Below are 19,390 nucleotides of genomic sequence, written 5' to 3'. Positions count from 1 at the left end.
GTATCCGATCGAAATAATCATAAATATGGCAGACTGTTCCAAACAGCACATCTTATATAAAACCATAAATTGTGGCTAATGACTCAATATATGTAGCACCAAAAACTAAACACCTCTAGCTATGAATAGGTGCCACCCTGGTATAAACGGAACAGCAGGATATTACAAACGGCTGATCAATAGAAAAAAAGTCACAGGAAAACTGGAACTCTGTTTCCATTCTAGTTTCTAGTCATCATTTCCACTCGTGTGTTTAATGTTTTTAAATTTGATTTTTAATTTAGCCTTGTTGTAAGAAACACAAGGGAAATTAATAGTGCTAAATTTAAAATTCACACTTTAACACAGCAGTATTAAACTCAACCACCCAGGTCATTTTACTATTTGTTGGTGAGCATATAGTCTGTGCCAGTCATTGTGAAAAAGTCTTTTTATTTTAAGAAAAAAATTTAGTTAACAAAAAAATTTAACAAGTTTCACTTAGCAAAATACACCCGAAAAGAAATCACAGTACAAAGAAAGTTCTTAAGTCAAGGCCTCACCAATTCCTACAGTATTAGTAATGTGTCTCAATTTTCAAAACTAACTTTTAAAAAGCTTAAACTTAACCTAAGAGATTTTAAATGAAAATAAACTAGAATGAACAAACATGAGAAATGTCCTCTTTGAATTAGGGATCTAGCACCTTGAGTTTTCCAAAAAAGCACGCCTCCCCAATGTGTTCACGATGATGTGGTGTAAAAGATCCACATTTAACATACTTAAATCTACTTTAAACTCAGATAACATCACTCCAGAAATACACTACCAAAATGTTAATTGAGAAAAGCTGAAAATAGTTTTAGTTTACTCAATATCACATGCTAGAAGAAAGTTTGCATGAGAAAACACTGAAGAGGTAATTTTTTAATCCAGATTTCACAAACTCATGGTGCAAAATGGGTCCCATAGCTTCCTCTAGAGTAATAACTGCTTTTCACTGCTTGTTGGCTGCCTGTGAAAATTTGACTGAAATAACTCAAAAGCTACTAACAAAACTAGTCATATCCACCCATGCTGTTCTGGCCACCATAGCCAGCCCCATAACAGCCGCTCACAGACTGGCTCTCAAGGCCACTGTAAGTGGACTGGGTTGACACCCCCATGCCCTGCATCATCTGGCTGCTATATGCCCCGTTGCTGGCCCCTGTTGTGGAATTCAAGAAAAGTTCTATGTATCGATGTTGCATGTTGGCCCTGTCTTTGGACATGGCCGCCACGGCTTCTTCATGAGTGGCAAATTCAACATCAGCTTCGCCGGTCACTCTTCCATCAGGGCCAATCTCAATGTGGACTCTCACAGGGTTGAGCGGGGAGAAAAAGTTGTAAATGTCGTTCTCTGTGGCTTTGTAGGGCAGACCTCTCATGTGGACGCAGTGTCCAGTGGTGCTCTGGACAGTGAACTCGCCATCTCCATACCTGTGGTCGTACATTCCAGAGAGACAATAACTGAGGTCTCTCCCAAACAGGTCGGTGGTGAAGCCATAGCCATCACTGAGGCCGCTGTACTCCTCATAACCCCCATAGCCTGCACTGTAGGCACCAGACCTCATCCTCTCCAGGCCTGCCTGCTTGACGATGCCAATATACCTCCTGGCTGTGCCAGGGCGGTCATAGGGCCCTGGCCGCTGCACTGACATGAACTTCAGTGGGGGATCTGAGTATGACCTAACTTCTTCCTGACTGCTCTTGAACACCTCAATATACCTGTGCCCTATTCTCTCCTTGTGCTTCCCTAGAGCCTTCTCTGCTAACTCCTGTGAGGCAAACTGCACAAAGGCTTCCCCTGTAATCTTGCCCTCGGGGTCCACAGGCAATGTGATCCCGTTTGGCACGATTTCCAACCCTGAGAAGAACTGAATGATCTCTTCCTTGGTGCATCCAAACGGGAGTCCTCGAAGTCGCACGAAACCATCATTGGCAGTGTCAGCACTGTTTGGACCACTGTGCTTCAACACCCAATCCATCTCGGTTCTGTGGGACTTGAACACTTCAATGTACCGATGTCCCATGCTTTCCCTGTCTTTTTTAAGGGCCAATTTTACATCATCTTCCGATTCAAGTTCAACAAAAGCCTCACCACTCTGCCTGCCTTCTCTAGTGTAGATAAAGTGAACACCTGCGACCCCGTCATGGATCGTGCAGTCGGAGAGGAAATTCTGCACATCCTCAACAGAGCAGGACCAGGGCAGGCCACGGAGCTTGACCACAAAGCCTTCACCTCCCTCAGGGCCCAACATCATGGACACTCGACAAAGTAGACGTCAAACAAGCTCGGGTGCAGCTTTGTGTGGCTGAAAAGAAAGCAAAAACTACTTTACATAAATTTTCATTTAATATGTATAACAAGAATATGAAACTAAAGGAAAACAGACTGCATTACTGCATCATTAAAGTAAAATGCAAGACAGTAGGTGAGAAGTCCTATTGTCTACTCAAAACCCCAATCAAGTGCAAGGTCAAATTAAGGCATATCCAAACAGATAAGTCCATCAGCAGAGTATCAGTTACATGAGATGCAAACATAGAAATCAAACTATAAGCCTCTCAGTTTCACACTGCCATGGCCTGGGTTCAATCCCTAGTGCCATAAGCAGCACAGCATGACCCCCCCCCCAAAAAAACAAAATAAAACACATTACATTGTTCAATGTTTCACTGAGGAACTAGAAATGGAATACACTCTTCATTGTACAAGAGGCATGACAGGTGCCCCTGCTGACAAAGTGCCATGAAGTGCAAGTGGCATCTGACACCCAGAGTCCAAGCTGAAAAAAGAGTAAAGGTCAAATCCATGTCGAAGGGCAGCATTCTGAAAAGCAGGAGCTGAGTCAGACACCAATATACGAATAACAGACAATAAAAATACAGATAGGGCCAAAAATATATTCAGAACCGGCACAAGTATACAGAAGTTGTTTTATCGAATTATAATTTGATATCAAGTATAACAGATGTAGCTATTAAGTCAGTGGTAAAAAGTGCCTTTTCAAAAAAATCTAGGCACATTATCACACAGAAAGATAAAACAGAATCTTACCTCAGATGAATCCTAAAACTATCTCAAATGGCATGGCATATTTACACTATTAGAGCAAAACATGGACAGATTTCTAAAAACCCCACAATTAAAACCAGAGAGCATGAATGGTAAGAAAAAGAAAAGTAAACTGGTTTAACAGAGACCTGGTGAAGCAAATCAGAGCAAGTTCTAGAAATTTATAAACAAGGGAGTTGCTTCTTCTGTAGCTGAGCTCTTATCTGTGGCTCTGCCATGGTCAACTCCACCCACCCCAAGGAATCTCCATCTTCACACAAACTTCACTGAACACTATTTTTCTTATCAATTAAGGAGATTTTCTCATTTCTAATCAGCCCGTAAGATACATCTTTCCTTATACCAACTTGCCTCCAGCTACTTGGTTTTGCTCTCCCTTTCAGTGAAATCTCATCCTCAAAAAGGCTTCTTACACGCCCTTCCCTACCCACACAATTAAACCAGTGCACATGTCACTCTGCCAAGGATCTCCATGGCAAGAAAAACATTTTCTTATCTCCATCTCTTCTGTGCCCACAGGATTTAACCATTCTCTCTGGAAATCCTTTCTCCTCTTGGCTCTTGGTTTTCCTGTTAATTCCTTAGGTACTCTGCCTCTTTGAGTCCTTCCCCAAAGTTTCACCATACACAATCACTGGCCCCCTTTTTGCAGGTAACCTCACCTGATCCTTGTATTTCCAGGGCCAATTCTGGGTTCAGGACACAAAGGTTCCTAGACTTAGATTCCCCGAGGCCAAGACTGGCCTAGACAAACTCCATTCCATAGTTCAACCTATGTACCACAAATGAACACCGCTTTTTTCTGAAACTCTTCTATAGTACCCTGGTTGAAGCATAAATGGCCTTACTTGCCATCCAAAGGCTCTAGAATGAAACTGAAGCAATCTTTGAACAACTTGCAAGCCCTTAAATCTAATGAGCTCATTATTTCTTTGTGGGGGGTGATCCCATTCTCCACCCTAATCCTATTCCTAATCCATGCCTAAATTCTATTCGATAACTCTTGACCCCAACAAGTATAGAGGTTTCTCGTATCTTGGTCCTTAGCACACTGCTTGACATTATGATTTGAGTATCAAATCATCATCATCTTTGTGCATCGCCTTCATCCCTTTCTACTTCCAGTACCAACAAGCCCTTTCCAAGACATTCACATCTACAACTTTTCCAATCCTTCCTACCAGCCCAACCTGCAGCTGTTTTGAGTGTAATTTTGTGTCACTCTACTGTTTCAACACCTCAGTGGCTCCCCACTGTCTGGAACACAAATCATAGGGCCAAGGGGGTGCTCAGGCCTTGAAACTTTGACCTGAAACACACTTGCATTAGAAAGCAAACAAACCTTTATTCCTGTATTTCTCTGTGCCGGAAATGTGGCAGGCTCTCTGTTCCACTGGAATTGACACACGTAGTAATTATCTGTCTGAAGATAGCCCACCCAATCTTCTGTCTAGCTAAATCCCACTAATCCTTATAGTCTCAGCTTAAATTTACCAACTTTTGCACAAGACTTTCTCCCGTCCCCACAAATTAAATCTATAGTTCTATGATCCCAGAGCATCTAGGGAAACAATTCATAATTTGTTTAAAACTCTTTGCAATCGCGTTGAGAGGCTAGTAGCAACAGACTTATCTGTTCAGTAGGTCACTGTAGTCCCACCCCCAGCACAGCAGGCCCAAGATTAGCAAGAGATTAACTGATGGCCACGTGGGGCCAACACCACCTTCTATAATATGGCAGTCTGGTTAGCTTAAAAAAGACAAGCAGAAGGGGGGGGGGACAGGAAGCATATAAGAACAAATATTTCATTTAAGAATTATTTAAAGTGCCCAAAACAGAAATTATAAAGCGAAAAAAGCACTTTTCCAAAACACATATGTACTTCTAATACATAGAGCAATATCCTTACTGTTGACCTCAGAATCCTCTAGATTTGGATTCTTCGCAGACTTTCAGTACTTAGAACATTAACTAAAACTTATGAAAATAAGAGCTGGCTTCCTGCTCAACGTTAGATTTACAGCTAGTGGAAAAAAAATCTTAACTCAGCAAGTTTTCTGCATCAAGAAATCAATTATAAACTGAGAGATTTTCTTAAAATAGCTCACCTTAAAGAACACCGGGGGATGCCCACAGTCGAAGACACTCCAGGTAGGTAACGAATCGTCCTAAAAAAAGAGCGACAAGGAAATTTTATCTTAATGCCCCAGCACTACCGGAGCAAGCAGAGGCAGCAATCCCCTGGCTGGGACCGGCTCTGAGCTCCTCTCCAGTAAATTGAGAGCCGAGGCTGTGGCAAGCCGTTTTTAAGCGCCGGGTTGCCTTAAAGAAAGTACACGCCTGCCCCACGCCACCAGCTTTGGAAAGGTTTATCTTTTTCAGAGGGTAATACAGATAATAACAGCCTGGAACCATCCCACTTGCCCTGAAAGATTTACTCAGAAGGCGCGTTCCGTACAGAAAACCCTAACCGTGGTTAAGAAAATTTAAATATCTAGAGTGGGAGGCGAACCTTCTGGGCGGGTCTGCGGGGAGGAGCGGTTCCCGGAAGCAGAAGGCGGGCCGAGCAGGGAGGAGAGGAGTTGCGCCGCTGATCGGCACTTGAGACCAGGCCGTGTTCAGTGATGTGCTCCAGGCAAAAGTAGTTTGCTATAAACTGTCGTAACAGTATTTACAATTTGCAAACATCCCTGGAGGGCTGGGTGGAGATATTAAAAAGATTTTCCTTTCCTGTTTTTAATAATTTCATTTCTTGAGACCTGTATTTGATATATAACGTTGCTCTTTTAACTGAGAATAGTGTTGAAATGTTTTAAAATAATAAAAACATCAATCTACCATCAACCACAGCCACAGAATAAAGCTGTCCGCAGAAGACTTTGATATGTCCAGCGAATTCGTTTGAGAACTAAAGCACATTCTTAGTTTTAGAACCGCATAACTGAGAAAAGTCAGTTTCTCTAAGCCTGTTGCCGTAGACAGTGCCTGTCTTGCCTTATAAGCATCCTCTATTACATGAGATGCTACTTTGGGGAGCAAAACCTATATAAAGTACTACAATTTAAGAAGTTAACAGTTTCAAATTCTCTAGACGAGGGTTTTCAAGAAGCTTCATCAACTGTCCCTCTCCTCTACCCTCAGAAAAGAGTAGAATCTAAAGGGTAGAGAGCCTGGTCATCTTAGTGGTCTTAATTCCTTGCCTGGGTTTATCACCCTGCTACCTGCTCATTCCAGTGTGGTCCGCAGACCAAAAGCCCCTGGCTCGGACACGCAAACCCAGGCGCGGTCAGACGCGAGGAAACCGATTCCCACGTGGCTGAACTATGGCGCACACATGTTCAAGCGTTAAGGATATACACTGGTCTCCCACCCGGCTCCCCGACAGCCCGTCGAGACCACTGGGGCCAAGTGTTACAAAACACTACTCTTGGGTCCAACACCTGAAGACTCATTTTGCACAACTCCACCCCCCTGCCCGCAACTGTCTATGACCTAAGTGAGCACACGGACCACCCAAGGATCTTGTTAAAAGGCAGATTCTAAAACAATAGATCTGGGCCGGGGCCGAGATTCAACATATCTAACTGCTCCCAGGAGGTATTCCAGAACGAGTTCTACCTCACTCTACTATACTGGTTAGGCAAGATTTAGTTCAGATCCAGGTAGACCCATCAAGATAAAAAGGGCTCACCTCCAGCGCCCGACTGATTAGGTTTATCTACTAAGTACACAGGGTGGCTGAAACTGCGCCCCCAAGGTTTCTATTCAGGGACTGGATCTCAGCAGCTCCCTGGCTTCACCCTGTTTTATCCGTGTCCTAGTGGGGCCCGAAAAGCATTTTCGCCCTTACTTATAAATGAATTTTAACCTACAACTAGCAGCACGCACAGACTGGTAGATTGTCTTAATTAATCAGAAAGTTCTACCTCTTAAATCACAGTCCGCGGGAGACGCCGCCTCAGGATTACGCAGTTGACTCTGCCCTAAAACTTACCGCTGAAGAGAGCAGGACCGATTTCTATTTTCAACCAGCAAGCGCAGTTTACAGCCAAAGGACCCCCAACTCCACCCGAAGCTTAAAAACGCAGAAGATTCCGCGGAAAGGCCAGGTGCACCTCCTTTTGTTATCAACCTGAAATTGAAACTCAACTGGCTGGGGGCAAACGCTTCGTACCAGGCTTCAAAGTGCGCTCTCAAGCTCGCGGCCGCGGGCCGCCAGGGGCGCGTCTGAGCGATTTCGGCGGGAAGCGCGGTATCAGTCCCGGACGCTAGGCTCCTGGCGGGGGGACTGGGACGTGAAGGGGTTCGCTCGGCCTCCAACCCCCGATCCGACAGCCTTGGGTCGGCAAAGCCCTACAGGAAGGCCCGACGACAGGGCGCCCCATCCACGGGCCTGGGCGGGGTCAGCGGAAGCTTCCGGGGCGGGGCGAACTACGGGTTGGGGGAGGGAGAGGCTGCCCGGGCCGCGCGAGGTGGGGGGAGGGGAAGGTCACGAGACGTAGGTTCCCGGGGCCCGAGGTGGGAGGGGGCTCCCAGGGCAGCGGGGACTCACTGGGGACTCACTAGGGTGGCAGAGGTTTCAGGCCGTGGAGCGAAGCGAAAGCCTTCGCGGCGAAGTGGGAAAGAGTTCTCCGGCCAGGGGTTCCCGGAGCCGCGGGGGAGGGAAGGCGGAGCTCTCGAAGCCGAGGGGCTCCGAGGAGGCGCGCGGAAGAGTTCCCGGGACCGGAGGGGGGCGGGCAGCTCCTGGGGCTGGGGGCGGAGCTCCCGGGTCGGGTCGAGGGGACTTCCTGGGGACGCAGGGTAGGTGGGGGAGGGGGAGCTCCTGGGGCAGCGAGGAGGGGGCAGAAAGAGTTCCTGGGGTAGGGGGCGGCTGCGCGGGAGGAGGTAGGGGAGTTCCAAGGAGCCAGGGGGGCTGGGGGAAGTGCGGGCGGGGTCGTCCGCTCGCGGCGGCTCACCACGACGGGTCCGGGGCCTGGAGTGCGGAAGGCCGGCGCACGGGGCTGCGTCCCGGAGGCAGAGGCCGCGTGACTGCGAGGGCGGCGAGCCGGACGTGGGTCACGGGGTGTAAAGGAGGAAGTGCCACCGGCGGGCCCGCCAAGATGTCACCAATGGAAACGCGTCCTGCAGGTGCGGCCCGCGCGGTCGGCCAAGGCAGGAAGTGGGAGGAGGGAAGGAAAGCAACGAGGAAGACCGTTCGGAGTGAGCTCTCAGGAGAGGTGCCAGGGTAGAGAAAAGTCCAGAGTACGGGCGGAGGGGAGGGGAGGAGTAGCCATCACCACTCTTAAGGAGAATCCGTAAAAAAAAAATAACTCTTTAAGGCAGGAAAGAATTCCGAATAAAAACTAATGAACAAAAGGTAGAACCCTCTTTGTATATACAGTACCTTGTTTTGTAGATTTGAGCAGTCATATAACTTTTTTCAGTTTGAAAGGATTAATTTTAAAACTCGCAATTCTTAAACTTTACAACCTAGCAATTACATTTTATGAACAAATGAATATTAATTCAAATGAACTGTAAAACAATTATAAGGCAATTGCAGTAATGTTAGCAGTGACTTGAATTTATATGAAGAAACTATAAAATTTCAGTTTTAGCTTTGTTGCTGTGATTTTTTTTTTTTAAAGTCGTTAGAGACTCGTATGATTGTCTAGAATCTGTTTCTAAATAATCTGAGTGGTGGGAGTCAGTACGGACGAAACAACATGGGCCACGATTGTTGAAGCTGAGGGATGGGTACATGGGAATTTTATACTGTTGTCTTTACTTTTGTGTATGTTTAATACTTTTAGTAATAAAGTTTTTAATAAATAAAGTAATAAAGAATCTTACTAGAGATAACAAATTACAGAATTTATAGGGAAAAGGAACCGTACTAAGTGAGAACGTGATAATGCAGTCTGCAAAGACTCTGGGAAACTGGACAAGCACAACAGCCGGTCCTTCAACAAGATAGCTTCAAGGGAACACTTACTGAATAAAAGAAAACTTAAAAAGAATTATCAAGGATTCACAATATATGGGAAATATATGGATCTTGATTCAAACAAATTGGTAAGCATAGGACAATTTAGGAAATACCTGAACACTGACTAGAAATTTGATATTTTTTTTACTTAGGTAACGGAATTCGTTATCCTAAAACGAAAGGCATTAGTTTTTTAGAGATACATTTTTAAATGTTTGTGGGTGAAATGGTGTGATGGCTGGGATCTGCCTCAAAACTCTAAAAAAATTATCTCTAAATAGAAAGTAAATGGGGGATGTAAAGAAAAACTGTCCACAACTAGTAGCTATTGAAGCTGGGTGATAGGATTTAAAATGCATCTATCCCACGAAAATGAGAAACTCATACATTCAAGAGAGACAACTCTGAAGAAAAATTAAGCCATAAAAGGGGCTTCTTTTGGGAAAGAGTTATCTACAGAAATGAGTACCCTGACTGCTTCCTGAGGATTTATTTCACTTTTCTGTCACTTCCTAAAATCCTCGTCAAAACATATTCTTGGTAATTTACATGACTGACATCCATTCTCTCACTTTTTTCAATGTATTTGTTTCAGTTTAGCAGCGTTATATATGCTTTCTTGGCTTAACTGGTTGATGACACTGGCTAGCTTAGTGTTAATAATTGATCAGTCACGATAGGGTTCCTGCCCAGTGAAGGAACAACATGTACAGAATACACAGGAGAAAGTATTGGGACAGAAAACACCCAAAAAACACCTGCAGCCAGGACTGAGATCAATGAGGGAAGCAGAGCAAGATTCTCCCAAAGCCCTGAAGGCCTGATACCGTATTTTAGACTTTATTCTAAGGCCAATGGAAACGAGTTTTGCTTTCCAACAGAACAATCTAGCTGCTCTCTGGAAAATGAATGATGGGAACAGATGCATGGAAACTAGATGGGAAGAAATAAGTCAAATTTTGGAAGAATTGATGATACTCTGCAACAAAAACATTGTGGAAACTCAAGTGTGTCAAAGGATTTGAGTGATATGCAGCAGGATAAAATTTACTCAATCTCAAGTCATTCATTAACCTAGAAATATTGTGCACTTACAAGATGCAGCTACTGTGCTAAGTCCACAGAACAGTGGACTAGGAATCAATAAAGAATAAACATGTGATGACAAGTTCTGAAATAACTCCAAATTAGAAAATGGGGGCTAACTCATATAGTGATTCTGAGGAAGTGACATTTAAACAGATAAGAAGCATGAACAGGGGTGGAAATGTTAAAACGTTTTTACCCTGGTATACAGGGAAGATTTAAAAATGTAGTCATTTGTTAGGATATGCTTTGGTGTTAGTTGCTTTGTAAAAATATTTTTAATTGGTAGTGAATCCTTTTAATCACTCTATTCAGTTCTTACTAAATTCAAAAATGAGAAGAAAAATGTTTAAGATACAAACTAATATGAAATAATAAGGTCCTACTGTACAGCACAAGGAGGTACACTTAATATTCTGTAATAAATTATAATGGGAAGGAATATGAAAAGGTGTATATATAGAGAGAGCTGAATCACTTTTCTGTACACCAGAAACTAACACAATATTGTAAATTAACTTCAATTAAAAAAGAGAAAAGCTATAGATGGGTGATTAAAATACACTGACACTTTGTTTGCCATTATATTTTCATATGTCAAAGAGGATATGTCATAATTTGAAAGCAACAGGAAGGCTGTTTTCCATTATCTTTAGACTATTAGGCTCTTTACTGTAGCTAAGCCTGGGGTAATAATACACTGTTTTCCCCAGTGTTCATTTCTCAAAAGCTGTGTTAACTAAAAAGTAAAAATAGTGTAATATACTGTTAGGTAAATCATATCTATAATGTTTGTGTTCAATTGAACACAAGGAACAATTTTTTAGCCAACATAAAACAAGAAGTCGTTCCATGATACTGACTGCATTTTGTTGGTGACTCAAGAATCAATATCTAAAGTTAGAACAGAAAAAATATCAGGTGTGGCAGTTCATAAAAAAGAAACACTAGATCTCCAGTGCTAAAATCTGTTCTCAACAGAGGGAAATATCTATCACCTGTATTAACAAATGCCCAGTCCATTCAGGAGGCCTGGAACTTCCTCATGGGACCAGGTGGAAAGCTGACACCTTGTCAGATCACCTGCAGCTGCCATAGGAATGGAGGCAGTTATAGCTCCTGGTGCTCAATGTTCACTGCTCAGGACCACAAGCACACTATGCCAGGGGAGTGGAGAACAGAGCCAAGAGCAGCAAAGGGACAGAACTATGTACTTGAGAGGGGCTCCAGCAACAGTAATACAAGCCGGTGAACAGCTCAGAACAGTTTTCTAGGAAAAAGAAATACTGCACTAAACTTTAGTAAATATTTTAACAGAAAAAATTCAGATACTTGACTACAGAATGAAACATTTTCCAGTGCTAAAAACTGAGTTCTGATTTATAGTTAATAATGAAAGAAAGGTTAGTGGGTTGGAAAACCAAGTAGAAGAAATAAGCTCAAAACAAAGGGGAAAAAAGGGGGGGGGGACGAGATAAAATTCAGAGGACTCATAATAAGAGACAGGACAGGAGAAACAACATGTGAATGATAGGCATCCCAGAATCAAAAGACAAAATGGAGGCAGGAGAACAGATAAAGAATGGAAGGAAACCTTCCTGCTTAAGATAAACTCTGTTGTGTAGTTCCCCACAGATACTTTAAAAGCACACAAACCAAGCATATGTTGGTAAACTCCTAAATTTAAAGTACAAAGGAAAACTGCTTTGAAAAAAAAGAACAGGTTAGGTACAAAGGATAAAAATAGAGTAGCCCATAGTGCTTGAAATGTGGCAAGAACAAACTGAAATGTGCCCCAAGTGATAACATTTAGTACATATACAATGAATTGCAGGGAATTCCCTGGTGGTCCAGTAGTTAGGATCCCACTTGCTTGCTCACTTGCTGAGGGTGAAGGTTCAGTCACTAGTTGGGAAATTAAGGTCTCAGAAGTCTTGAAGTGCAGCCAAAAAAGAAAAAAAAAATTAAAATACTTATTACATATTTCTGCAATGTGTGAGACCCGGGTTTGATCCCTGAGTTGGGAAGATTCCCTTGGAGAAGGCAACAGCAATCCACTCCAGTATTCTTGCCTGGAAAATCCCATGGACAGAGGAGCCTGGCAGGCTACAGTCCACGAGGTCACAATGAGTCAGACACGATTGAACAACTTCACTTTCAATTTTTTCATTACATATTGAAGTGATATTTTGGATGTTTTGAACTAATCACAATATATTAAAATAAACTATTAAAACATGTCTCAACTCATTCTACAAGACCAGTATTAATTATGCCTGTTATGGGCTGAACATTATGCCCTCAAAATTCTTATGTTAAAGATACCCCCAGCACCTCAGAATGTGACCAGACTTGGATATATTTATAGAGATAGCTAAATTAAAAATGACATAATTAATGTGGTCTGTATTCCAAAATGAAGAAGGGGCAATTTGGACACAGAAAGCAGAAGGAAGACAGCCACCTAAAAACCAGAGAGGTCTGGAACATATCCTTCATATATCCCTCAAGCTTCTCAAGAGGGAACCAAACCTGCTGATACCATAATGCAGGACTTCTAGCCTTCAGTATTATGGCACAATAAATTTCTGCTTAAGCCACCAAGTCTGTAGGACTTTGTTATGGCAGCCCTAGCAAGTTAATACACTTGTAGATGGCAAAACCAGACAGACATCACAAGATAACCCCCTAAGGGCACAAATGCAAATTTCCAACAAAATACTAACAAACTGAATCCAGCAACCTATAAAAAGAGTTATACACCATAATGAAGTGGAATTTATTCCAGGAATGTTTCAACATAATATGTACTGGGCCATTTGTAGCCACATGGATAGACCTAGAGACTATCATACTAAGTGAAGCCAGACAAAGACAAATATGATACTGCTTATAGGTAGACGCTAAAAACAAAACACACTTACTTACAAAGCAGAAAGAAGGCTCACAGACATAGAAAATAAACTTATACCAAAGGGAGGGGGTGTAAATTAGGAGGCTGGAATTAACATACACAGAAATGAAATAGATAAACAACAAGGACCTAACTACACAGCACAGGGAACTATACTCAATATTTTGTAATCACCTTGAAGGAAAAAGAATATACCCATGAATAACTGAATCACTGTGCTTACATCTGAAATTAACATATTATAAATCAACTATAATTAACCAAACAAAAATATACTGGAATTAGTGGTGATGGCTTTTTACAACTTTGTGAATTAAAAAAACACCCTCTGAATTGTACTCTTTAAAAAGGTGAACTGTATGGTATGTGAATTATATCAAAATGGAAAAAAAAAAAAAGCATTTATATCATAATTCTAAATGGCACCCCACTCCAGTACTCTTGCCTGGAAAATCCCATGGATGGAGGAGCCTGGCAGGCTGCAGTCCATGGGGTCGCTAAGAGTCGGACACAACTGAGCGCCTTCATTTTCACTTTCCTGCATTGGAGAAGGAAATGGCAACCCACTCCAGTGTTCTTGCCTGGAGAATCCCAGGGCTGCCGTCTATGGGGTTGCACAGAGTCGGACACAACTGAAGCAACTTAGCAGCAGTAGCAGCAGAAAAGACCTCAATTAGGGTGAAGATGAAGATTGGAGATGTGAATTGTGGACCATCCTGCATGCAGATAAACTTAAAAGGAGAGAATGTGGTAGGAATTTCTAATATTTATATAGTCAGGACTTTTGAAAAGGCATACTGTAAGAGAAACATAATAGTTTAGAATTTTTTCATTCTTGTCATTTTTCTCTTAAATGAGTATCAATTTTTGTGTCATTTCAGAGATCTTTCTCCTGGCCCAAGGCCACACGGACATTTTTTAAACTTAAAGGCTCTGTTGTTTTCATCTATATTTTTAAACATTTTAATCTACAATAAAGTTGGAATTGATTTTTCTAAGAGTTTTAGAATTAAGTTTATCCAGTTTCACAGGCTAATTTCACTCCAGAACTCACATGAAAAATTCCTACATAAACATGAGACAACCAAATCCAACAATACACAAGCTACTTAATAAGTCATGATCAAGTTGGATTTATTCCAAGAATCCCACTGTAATTCATCATTTCAAAGTCAATCACTGATGATGTCACATTAGCATCTTAATGAAGGTAAAATAGGAGTCAGCTAAGAATTTTTCATGTTTCTAAGAAATGCTAAGAAATATCCTAAATTACAAAATTCCTCTTCACACTGGCAGTAGAGAACTTGCCTGATTATGACTCACATATAGGGTTACAAATATACACACATCAAAACAAAACAAAACACACAACAACAACCACCCAACCTAAACATCTTATGTGTGTTAAGTCGATCAGTCATGCCCGACTCTTTGCGACCCCATGGACTGCAATCCACCAGGTTCCTCTGTCCATGAGATTTTCCAGGCAAGGACACTGGCGTGGGTTGCCATTTCCTTCTCCAGAGGATCTTCCCAACCCAGGGATCGAACCCGGGTCTCCTGCACTGCAGGCAGATTCTTTACCAACTGAACTACAAGGGATGGCTAAAAATAGCATGTGACATAATACCACTGCAAAAATACCACTGATAAAATGAGAAAGACATTTGCAATTTATTCCCCAAAAGCGTTAATATCTTTAAACATATAAAGAGCTTCTAAAAAGAGAAACAAAGTCTAACAGTCCAAAAAAAATTTTAAAGGCTAGAGATATTGACAATTGATAGAAAAAGAAATGCCCTTAAACATGAAAAGATGCTCATCACCATGTAAGATAAATTAGAATTGTAAATGAAGCATTGCAGCACTATTTCTAATAGGAAAAGACTAGAACAACCCAATTGCCCATCACTAGAGGTCCAGTTGAATGAACTTTGATGGATCCACTTAAGTATTGTATCTTAAACTCAATAACCCAAAGACCATGAAGTTGAGTCAAGAAAGTCAGGAACCAATCTTAAGGGCACTCCCATTAGCCAAAAATTGAATAATGTGAGCATCAAAGAGAAAAAAAGCTACAATGGATTAAAACACATTCTTTATGATAAAATCCATGACTTCATAATAAGACCAGAAAAATTACTGATTTTGGCACATACTAAAGATTCAGTTCATTACACTAGATATTGATAAATATAAAAAAGAAATCAAAACCTTAACTTGCCTTTTATAAAAGTACATCTTAGAGTAATCATATGATAAAGAAAATTTCCTCCTTATAGGAGTACTCCTGCTAATAAATAAGGAGGAATACTAAATTAAAATATCACAGATATGGAAATAATTAACAAAACAATGCATCTAGAGAACACTCAATAGCTGCTAACATCACAAAGGACACCAACCAATATGTGCCTCTGGCAGGAGTACAAAACACCTCCAATGCAATATTTTTAAAAATCTCAAGGGAATCAGAACAGCGTATAGAGATTAACTAACATTTTAAAGGAAATGCAGGATTGAGACTCAAACAACTAACTCCATGGGAATGTAGTCAGAAAAACCCAGTGTGTGGGAAAAGAATTCTACATGAGACACAAAACCTGACTTCTACATAGGAAGAAACTTTAAGAATAGAAAACCTTTAGATCCGCACTAATAAGGGAGCCTCTTGTCACAACTCAAATGTGGCTGGTGCAAATTGAGATGTGCTATAAAATAAGCACCCACTGGATTCTGAAAGCTTAGTTCAGGAAAAAAGCATGAAAATTTATTACAGGATGAAGTGATATTTTGGATCTACTTAAGGTAAATATATATCACATTAAATTACTAAAGTGAACTGTATGTTTCTTTTCATCAGAAAATGTTAAAAAAATACATAAATAAAATGTTAAATTATGTGACTTGCATTGTATTTCTATTCGAGAGTGCTGCTCTAGCTTAAAATCTAACTTAAGAGGTAATTTCCCTGGTGGTCCAGTGGCTAAGACATGGTGCTACCAATGCAGGGGGACCAGGTTCCATCACTGGTCAGAAAACTAGATCCTGCATGCAGCACCCCAGCAGAGCCAAATAATTTAAAAGACAAACACAAACTCAAGAGATATTTATCTAACAAATATATAATGAACTTCTTTGGATCCCAAATCAAACCAACCAGCTATATAAAAATATTACACAATCAGGTACATGTCAACACTGAGTATTAGGTGATATCAAGGAATTATTATTTTTTAGGTGTGATAATAGTATTGCGGTTATATTTTATAAGTCTTTAGAAATACAAGGTTATGAATAAAAATCTTACTATGCCAGGCTGGTCTTGGATGAGCCTGGCTCTCCCTCTGCCCGGTTTTCTGTCTTCCTCAAGAACCTTTGTGGCAGCTAATTAGGGGCAGGGGCCCTGGTAGAAAGCTGAAGCCGTCAGGCAGACCTTTGTCCCGGTCCCACCTATATCCCTTAAGACACATCTGTATGATGACAACACAGTAATAATTCCCTGCAAACTGGTCATGAGCATGCGATTAGAAAATGTGGAAAAACACCTAGCTCTGTGTGTGGATCCAGTTAAGGATCACTTAATGTGTTTCTACAAAGAATCTGAGAACCAGAGCTCAGATTGCAGAAGGCAGGTTGGTGGTCAAGTCAGCTCTGTGGAAGGTGGCCCCCTCCCACTTCTGTAGTCTCTTCAGGCACCGACTCCAAAGGGCACGCACCCCTTGTCTCCACACTCTCCCTCAGTTTCGGCCACAACAAGGACTAACTCTCCTCAAATCAACTCACATTTTTCAGTTATTTGGTGTTTAAAGGGAGCTCTGTAACAACAGTACCCAAGTGAAAACCAGTCACTTGCCAGTTAAAGAGAAAAGCAACAAAAAGCAAGTAATACAAAAAGAACGTTACTAAAATAAACGTTAAAAAACAGACACGGTAAAACGGAAATAAAAAACCGAATCAACTTACAGAGAATGCACACAGGAAGATGAGATCCCCCGAGGCAAAGGATGCACCTGCTTAACACCGGTAATAAAGCGATCTCTCTCAATATTCATTAAGTGCAGAAATTACTTTAAAATGAAAAGAGAAAAACTGCCTAGAAATTAGCACTGAAAACATCACTTTTCACTGATAGGCCCTAATAGGTTTTTATCTGACCGGAGAACCCGAAATTATTTTCATTTTCACTAGAAATTCAGAAACAGTTAACTTTTAAAAACGTGACTGAAATACTAACAATTAGAGTAAAATCGATAGTTTCGATGATGTTTTTAAAAGATGTGCCGCCTTCAACCCTTCGAGTTCCACGAGGGTCGGACCACGCGAGGCCCGCCCCCAACCCCGGCCGCCTGCCCCCCCCCCGGCCGGCGGTTCCCGGAAGCCGCCGCGCCGCACGGCCCCCGCCAGCGTATGGCCGCTCGCGGGCCACTCTCCCGCCGAGCACCCGTCAGCAGTGGCAGACAGGCCCTCTCCCCACAGCCTCGAAAACAGTTGTGAAGCATGGTCGTTCGTCTTAGGACCTCCAGGGGAAGAAAACTGCCGAGGGCATCCCAAAGGGCGCGGGACTCGCCGGTGCCCGGCGAAGCGGGGGGTGGGGGTGGGGCGGCTCTCCAGGGCCTCAAGTTATTTGTTGGGAACCTCTGAGAGCCCCTTTAGAGTACATATTAAACGGGAGAGGCCCACGGCCCCTCCAACCGTTCAGGTAAAAGACCGGGGTCCAAGGCCGGTCGGGTCCCCGCGACTCGCGGGGCCTCCCCCGGGCCGCCCGGCGCCGCCTTCCGTGAGCCACACGGGAACAGGGAGGGGGAGGCGCAGCGCGAGCAGCGTCCAGAAGTTTCTCGGGCGCAGGCAAGAACGGGCACAAAGTACATTCAAAGATAAAAGTAGTACGGACAAGAAAAAAGAAACGGCCAAATTAAGACAGCTCAGCAGAAGGATGGTCACCAGGCCAAGATAACGAGAACCAGAGTTTCAACCAAAATACAGGCAGGATACCTCCAAGAGCAGGAGACGAACGCAGACGGGGGTCAGGGCACAGAGGCTGCACGGAGAGGAAGAAAAGGCCGCAACGCTCGAAAGTCGAGGCTCGGCGAGCGGGAACGTGGGAGGGGGGAGGAGTCAGGTCCCAACCAGTCTAGTTCAACTCGCGGACGCGTTCAGCCACGTGCAAGTACCGCTTTCATTTTAAAATGACCCTCCTCGAGCGGTTGCCTGGTCTTCCCACCCTACTCCTGCCAGGGGCGCTAGGGCTCTGCTCCCTCTGGAGTCCGCACGAGACTCTCCTTCCCCCTCCCTGCCTCCCAAAGCCCAAACCTCAGCCCCGCGGTCTAGTGCCGGGAATATAAGGCCGGTGACCTCAAATCCACCTCCCCCAAGCCCAAATCAGTCCCGCGGTCCCCACCCTCAGTGGGCCGGGTCCCCTTTCAGTACCCTGTCGGTCCCCGAATACACGGCCCCTGACCTCAGATTCCACTTCCTCCGACTCCAAACCTCAGCCCCGCGGTCCCCAACTACCCCCGTAGGCTCAGATCCCAATCGGTCCCGGGTGTGAGGGCCTTCACCCCAGATCCCGCCTTCGCTGACGCCCAAATCTCAGTCCCTCGACCCTCAATGCCAAGTGCCCCAGTCGGTCCCTGGTAGGCGAGCCTCGGACGCCGCCTGTGTCCCACCCCTCACCTCGGGGTCCGAGTCTCCACGCCCCCGCTTTTCTTCACATCCGGCACCTTGGTCGTCCCTCTAAGCACCTAGAGGAGGGTGGAACGCTAGGGACTTGGCAGTTGTGACTGAGGCAGTTGAGGCTTGTTTACCATCACCATGGAAACCCCTGGCAGCACGCCCCGGGAGGGGGCCCCGAGGGGCGGGTTCAGGCACGCGGCAGGCCCGAGTCCACAACCCCCGCCCGTTGTGCGCACTCGGCGCTTCCGGAAGCCCTAAAGCTCTCGGAGTGCCCTACCCGTCCTCAGCCCCACGCCCAAGCACCCAGGAACAGCAGCCCCAGGAACTCACGCCCCTGCCCCGCTCCCGGCTGCCTGCGTAACAGCTGGCCGGTTTCCCCGCAGAATCCCACCTGCTTCTCCAACAAGACGCGGCGCAGTCCCACTTCCAAGACGGAGCCGGAAAGACGCAAAGACTGCGGAGGGGCGGGGTCTCCAAGGCGGGCGTCCGGGGGCGGAGCCGCGGGTCGCCATTGTGACGTTCCCGGAGCGGAGCCGGGGATTGGCCGGCTATTAGTAGGGCGTGGCAGGGGCGTACGGAGCGAGGGCGTACGGAGCGAGGGCGTGCGGAGCGGGGGCGTGCGGAGCGGGGGCGTGCGGAGCGGGG

The 19,390-nt window shown here is 44.0% G+C and overlaps 1 protein-coding gene across 8 annotated transcripts; it reads right to left on the bottom strand.

Moving 5' to 3' along the window:
- Window positions 1-252: 252 nt before the first annotated feature.
- LOC120860453 (heterogeneous nuclear ribonucleoprotein F) lies at window positions 253-19,198 on the bottom strand. Of its 8 annotated transcripts, XM_040236263.1 has the most exons (5): window positions 8,054-8,153; window positions 7,093-7,230; window positions 5,611-5,796; window positions 5,207-5,266; window positions 253-2,333 (listed from the first exon to the last, which is right to left on the bottom strand). In XM_040236263.1, the coding sequence occupies exon 5, from the start codon at window positions 2,280-2,282 to the stop codon at window positions 1,038-1,040; it is 1,245 nt and encodes a 414-aa protein (XP_040092197.1). In that variant the 5' UTR covers window positions 2,283-2,333; window positions 5,207-5,266; window positions 5,611-5,796; window positions 7,093-7,230; window positions 8,054-8,153; the 3' UTR covers window positions 253-1,037. The 8 variants fall into 8 exon arrangements, with proteins under 8 accessions (XP_040092197.1, XP_040092196.1, XP_040092191.1 ...); XM_040236262.1 differs by lacking the exons at window positions 5,611-5,796; window positions 7,093-7,230; window positions 8,054-8,153 and adding exons at window positions 18,746-18,813; window positions 19,137-19,194; XM_040236257.1 differs by lacking the exon at window positions 5,611-5,796 and having other exon boundaries at window positions 8,054-8,248.
- Between the last annotated feature and the right edge of the window lie 192 nt (window positions 19,199-19,390).

The sequence above is a fragment of the Oryx dammah genome, unplaced genomic scaffold, assembly GCF_014754425.2.
Source record: "Oryx dammah isolate SB20612 unplaced genomic scaffold, SCBI_Odam_1.1 HiC_scaffold_11077, whole genome shotgun sequence".
Classification (NCBI taxonomy): domain Eukaryota; kingdom Metazoa; phylum Chordata; class Mammalia; order Artiodactyla; family Bovidae; genus Oryx; species Oryx dammah.
The sequence above is the reverse complement of the archived record's forward strand: the minus strand, read 5'-3'. Positions and strand labels throughout refer to the sequence as shown.

Bases quoted from the DNA above. Each gene is read 5' to 3' on its own strand.
- LOC120860453 (XM_040236260.1), bottom strand. From the start codon at position 2,282: ATGATGTTGGGCCCTGAGGGAGGTGAAGGCTTTGTGGTCAAGCTCCGT.